The sequence below is a fragment of the Orbicella faveolata genome, unplaced genomic scaffold, assembly GCF_042242905.1.
Source record: "Orbicella faveolata isolate gen_17 unplaced genomic scaffold, um_ofav_v1 contig_48, whole genome shotgun sequence".
Classification (NCBI taxonomy): domain Eukaryota; kingdom Metazoa; phylum Cnidaria; class Anthozoa; order Scleractinia; family Merulinidae; genus Orbicella; species Orbicella faveolata.
This window is the reverse complement of record NW_028301578.1, coordinates 2,495,001-2,501,119: the sequence shown is the minus strand read 5'-3', so window position 1 is coordinate 2,501,119 and position 6,119 is coordinate 2,495,001. Positions and strand designations below refer to the sequence as shown.

At 41.5% G+C, this 6,119-nt stretch overlaps 1 protein-coding gene across 2 annotated transcripts in view; it reads right to left on the bottom strand.

Moving 5' to 3' along the window:
* Positions 1-3,868: 3,868 nt before the first annotated feature.
* The window catches only part of LOC110053453 (uncharacterized), an 8,149-nt gene continuing 5,898 nt past the window's right edge, over positions 3,869-6,119 (bottom strand). For both annotated transcript variants that reach the window (XM_020759678.2, XM_089280858.1), the window contains exon 4: positions 3,869-5,016. In XM_020759678.2, the coding sequence (XP_020615337.2) occupies positions 4,636-5,016 (381 nt within the window). In that variant the 3' untranslated portion in view covers positions 3,869-4,635. The remainder of the gene's footprint in view (positions 5,017-6,119) is intronic.

Genomic DNA, 6,119 nt, shown 5'->3' with positions numbered 1-6,119 from the left:
CAGGGGAATACCATAACTATCGTAACGTCATCGCTTTCGAAAAGCTTCGTTTACAAAATGTTTTTCGTCCAACTTAAAACGCGCGTCAAAGCCGGCGTTTTCAAATTCCACCTGTTTGAAAAGCGTTTTCGAAAAGTTCCGTTTTCGTGACGGATTAGTGTGGACGGTAGGCCTAACCATAGAAATAAAGCTGCTTTTTCAAATTTCTCCTCCGTAGGGTGGACGGGGCCCAAGAAATATTAAAAGTTTCGGACTATGTTTTATTATTGGGAACTTTTTTGACCGAAATTTAAATAGTCCAAAATTTTGCAAGCAATGTATGCTGTTGGGGCTCCAAAAAAAAAAAGCAAAAACTGGGAGTCCGTTGGAGAGTTGGGAAATTGATAACCCAAAGGGAAAGCAAGAGGAGCCAAGAGGGAACTGACCGACAAATAGGTGTGTCTGTGTCGGTCAAAAACAGAAACGGCATATTCATTGACGGAATTCTTTGTCAAACTTTCCACCTGCTATCCGAAGATTTTGATTCGGCTTATCCTAGGGTAAGAACGAACAACAATAACACTTATTAAGGTGATTGTGATGTTGCCCCGCTATAACCATTAATTTAGCGCGAAATGCTGGGTAAAAACGGGAATTAGATGGGAACCTTGAAGCGCAAAAGGAAACTATTACTGACAGGATACGTTGAAGCAAACAGTAAAGAGAGCCTGTGGATTAAAAGAGATGCTAGAGAGTAAGGAAGTTAACTAATAAGAGTTCAGGGAGAGAAAGATCTCACGCGACTCAGACACCTTAATCGAAAATCGGAGTCGTAAGCGGAGTCTCGACGGAATCAAAGTTGCAAGAATCAGAACGTTTCCAGCGGGTTCTTAATTCCGATTCCACCACGACTCCGTTCGTTGTTTATGATCCAGTACAAACTTGCACTGTCGGAGTCGGAAGCAGAAGCGGAAGAACCAACCAATGATGATACCGACCTTTATTATATGGGCATCGCTTTGGCTTGTGGCCGATATAAAGCGCGCTCTGATTGGCTAACAGCGAGATCTGAACGGTCATTATGTAGCCTTATTATATTGCTGGCTCCGCGAGCGGGCAAGATGAATCAAACCAGGGCGGAAAAAGCATATAAGCGCCCTGATCAAACTCTGCGCTGTGATTGGCTACCCGAGCGGCCAAGATGGAGCTATCTTGCCCGCTCGGGACTACCCGCCGTGTCCCGCAAGAAAAATTTTCCCGAAAGCCATATAATGAATCCTTTATTGACCAAGCTTGTTCGGTCAAGATGACTGGATATTGGCCTCGTTCTTTTTTTGCGAGTCTATGGACCTCGACTCCGTCTCGGTCCATAAACACGCAAAAAAAGAACTTGGCCAATATCCAGCTATCTTGACTTCACACTTGGTCAATAACCCTTATTTATTATATGGCTATGTCTCACAAGGACTGGGAACTACCGAATTCACGAATTTGATTGGCTGAAATCGATATTGACAGCGGTCTAGATTTTCCCATCTAGACCGGTTTCATTTTGCGTTGAAAAAGTAGCAAACTAAAATACAAAAATGTTCACCGTTTTCTTTTATTTTCTTCTCAATCATTTATGGAATTGCCAAAAGCCTGATGACAAAAAAAAAAAGTAAAGAGGACGAGCAAATTTCGGCAGGTTTGAGTTAAGCTCAGCTCCGTTTGCAAGCAAAATGTCAGCAAACCAGTTACATTAAACGAATTAAAGTTTTCTTCTTTGCCATATAATAAACATCTTATTGACCGAGCTAAGTCGGTCTGTATGAGAAAATCTTGACCTCGGTCGTGTGTACAGACCTCACTGCGTTCGGTCTGTACTCACGACCTCGGTCAAGATTCTCCCATACAGGCCTCCTGCTCGGTTAATAAGAGCTAGGTAATGCCCACGGTACGGGCCGATTACGGACTGTACAAATTAGCAAGAGCCCGGCTCTGAAAACTCAAGCGCATTGAAGCGATGAAAGCCGATTAAAAACGGTAAGAGAAAGTAAGTAGCTAAAAGTTCAGAGATTTTTCCTCAATAAAATTTATATAGAAGTCGTTTTTGACTTACCAGTGAAAAACAATCAAAGTTTGAGCTAAAATCGCTAAGTGAAAAACGGCAGATCTGTCATACATCCTGAGCAGAACACCACGAAGGAACTTAAAAGTTATCATCTTAGTCACAACAATTACCGAAATATTGAACTCCGTCACAGTTCTCATTTAACACAAGCAGGTGTAAATCAGCTTCCAGGATCATCAGATGTAAACAATCGGGCAGTTTCTGTCGGTAGCAGTGTTTTTGATAACTGCAGCAAGTTTTAGACGTCGACGTCGACGTTCACAAGGCTTGAAAAGTTCATCCATAAATCCCAGAATGAAGAAGGCGAAGATATGTTGTCGAAAGCGAATGCGAAGATCGAGTTATTTTGAGCAGTGCATTCTGAAGCATTAGTATTTCTGGTATTTTCTTTCACCGAAAGACGGTTGGTTTGGACCATTTTGAAGCACTTTCTGTCTTTTCTATATGCGTTGACGTTTCGCCACAAAAGTGGGAAAAACTCCCCCATCAACTTGTGGCACCATGATACTAAAATACCTTTTTGAGGCTGTGACAATCACTTTTCCCGTAAAGAAATGTGAATACATGAGCCATAGAGCGGTTTTCATTTGAGTGTCGAAAAGTAAATGGTTTTGCACTTTCTATGCCACACGATTGGCTTAAAACACTCGCGCCACTTTTTCATCCAATCAGACGTACAACCAAAACCAATTGTGACGCGTTCGCATGCATTTTCCCTCGCTTTGCGTCAGCTACCTGTAATTACTTAGAGTTTTGATTTGCTTACTGTATTGTCTGTGTCCTTTGTGATTGGGTAGAGTAATTACTCTGGTTTTGGTTTTACGACACTCAATTGAAAACCACTCTATAATAAACAACTTAATAACCTCGACCGTTCTGTCGTTACGGGAAAATCTCAAACCTCGGCCTACCGTATTGACCTCGCTATCGCTCGGTCAATACGGTAGGCCGAGGTTTGAGATTTTCCCGTAACGCCTTCACTCTCGGTTATTAAGTAGTTTTTAGTAATCGAGCATTGTGCTTGGTTTATTCCTCGGCTTCTGCCGTCTTGCGGTTCCGAATCACACCGACATGTCCGGCAATCTATTTTATTTTTAACCAGATCATAAGACGGAGTCATGCATAAGCGGAATCGATATTCTGCTTCCGACTCCAGAAAGTCCAAAGTCTCCTAAAAGAAAACCAGATATCCATTGTTTTGTTTCGTTTCCTTATTATTTTATTGTTTGAATTCCAAAACTATTAACATGTCGATCTTGAACGTGAACAAGGCAACAACGACAACAACAACAACAACTTTTCGGGATCGGTAACTAGCACGACTTTCGCGTAGGTTCTCTCCCCCCCTGCCCCCGTACCTTACATGAGTCTTCAGGAGATGGCGCACCATCAGTCATGCGTCATCTGCCTCAATCTTTTCCAGTCGTAACCGTCTACCTGTCATTTTGTTTTGTTTCTAATTAGTGTTTTTCTACCTTATTGTTTCTGCCTGGTTTCGTTTCATTGATATATTTTGATTGAATTACGTATTATACGCCACAATAAGCGATTTGTCAAGGTCAAAATATTTATGCAACATGAAGGAAAACAGGTGTCGTAGTGCACCCTTACCTCCTCATAACGGCCACCCCCGGCCACTTTCTTCTGTCCACAAGGTGGTCGTTGCGGCGAGGTTGGACGTTCCACAGAGTAGAGCATTATCTATTAGGAAACTATTCAAAATCGGATTGTCCACCAAAGGGTTTTCAACCTATCATTACGATTTAACAGATAAAGTTAATCAACTAAAGCAGTTTATTTAAAAAGGTCTTCACAATTGTATGACAGCACGTTAAATCCAAAACATACATCAAGTGTCATATACTAGGGACGCATTCTCACACAAGAGTCCAAGTAAGCGGTCTTCCGTCCCATTCTCCCGAGAAAATCACGGCTTGGATTCGACTCGAGAAAAGGAACCTACCAGTACATATACATTCTCGTCCCCATAGCCCTTTTCACTTCTCCTAGCCGGCGGGGTCTTGGCACAACAACGAGGGGCTTGTGCCAAGGCCCCGCCGGTTAAGAGAAGCGAAAATGGCTAGAGGGACGAGAATGGTACATAAATTATTTGGCTAAAATCTCAGTTCTCTCGGTAAAGGGGTATTCGTTTTCTCAGGTTACAGAAAAAATATTGTCATTAAAAAAAAAAAAAGAAAAAAAAAATGACAGGTGTAAGAAAAAGCGAAAACGGTAAAAATGTACTTGGTTTTCAACATGGTAACAGCAGTGTGTGGTTGCAATCTTCACAACAATGTCGCTGATTCCTTGCTCGGCAACCAAAGAGAAAGTAAAATCTCGCTGCATTGGACTGTATTCTTGTTTCCTTTCCACACAACACAGTCTGTAAGAGATAAAACTGCCGACGTAAACTTCATCCAACCTGACAAGGAAGTCAAAGGAGAGACAGCCTGGGATTGAGTTTGAACTAAATCAATGTTCCGACAGGGAGCGACTTAAACAGCTATCCATACGTTAACCTCTGCAATCAAAATCAAAGTACACTATGCGGTCATTTCACTGTCTTGATATCTCCATGACGACACGTCGTTTCCAGCACTGTCCTTGTCGTCATCATTGTCATCTTCGTCCAGTCCTTCCTCCATGAAATACGTATCAAGAAGCTCATTTGCATATCGACAGATTGTTTCATTACAGTTGTACTCTAGTGCCTCTAGACAAGCCACGCCCTCGGCAACCTCAAACAACTCTTTAGAGGTTGGAAAGTTTCTCAGCGCCATCTCAAAAAACTGAAGGCCTGTTATGACAGATTCTTGGTCAGGAGATTTGATGATGTTGATGAAGGCTTCCATGGCTCCGCTGTCTAAAACACTCTTCAGGTAATCTGGCCCATGATGGGATATGTTGCACAAGCAAATGGCTGCCTGTTGTGAACAAAATAAAGGGAAACAGGAGTTTTTAAGAAGCTATATGACGGTTTAGCCTACATTTTTCAAGTTCTTCGTTTGTAATCCGTGCTAAATCTTCTCCATCCTTCATCATCCTTATTCCTTTAAGATTTAGGTTTATTATTATCTCTTTAGTGTTTTTCTATCTTACTAAACTATTATTTGCAGGTTTCCTTCAATTTAAAGGTAATTTTGTACGGGGCCAAAATAATTCAAAATACCAAATTGTCTTACTTTGAATGTCTCAAGTGCGATTTTGGTATTTTAATGGGCTCAAAACTTCTTGGCAGTTTATTGACAGAAATTGCGCCATGAAAGATTTTTTTTGTAGACTGCTTGTACCTGTTCTTCTCTCTAAGGGTCTGACGACTGTTTATCCCCTTGACTGGGAACGTTAAAAGGGCACTATTGAAAAAACCAAGAAGTCTAGTTTTTGAGTGCTTATGCTTCAAATTATTTAACCCTTTAGTGATACTGGATAAGGGATGCTTTTTGCAAATTTGAATTTTATTCTTTAGTTTAAAGCTATAACATGAAGCACATTAACCTAATGTTCAGAGCGCTAGACCTCAGATGGAGCAGTTTGGATTCGCATCCAGGCCTTAGTCACTGTGTTGTGTTCTTGAGTAACACATAATACACTCACACTACCCCTCTCCAGCAGTCTATTAATTGGTGCGGGAAATTGTTGGGGCAACCTGACTATCATCCCATCCAGGGGAGAGTGGCATTAGTCGTAGCCGCTTTGTGCAACAGAAACCCATGTTAAGCATTCAGAGCTACCAGCCAGTTTAAGGTGGAGGAATCCAATTACAGCTTTGTTAGCATGGTTCTATCATCCATTCTGAGTTTTCTTGTCCAGCATTTTGTTTATCCTTTAACCTCCTTATCACTTCTTTGCATCCTTATTTCAGTTGAACACGTATGTGTTGGTTTTGTGAGGGGACATAACAGGGCTGCCAACTATAGGAGAAGTAACCTATCTAAGGTACTAAATGGCTATGCTGGCTCAGCAACAGGTAAGGGTCCCTGGATACATAAAATGTAAGTACCTAACTTCCATATAGTTAGTAATACTT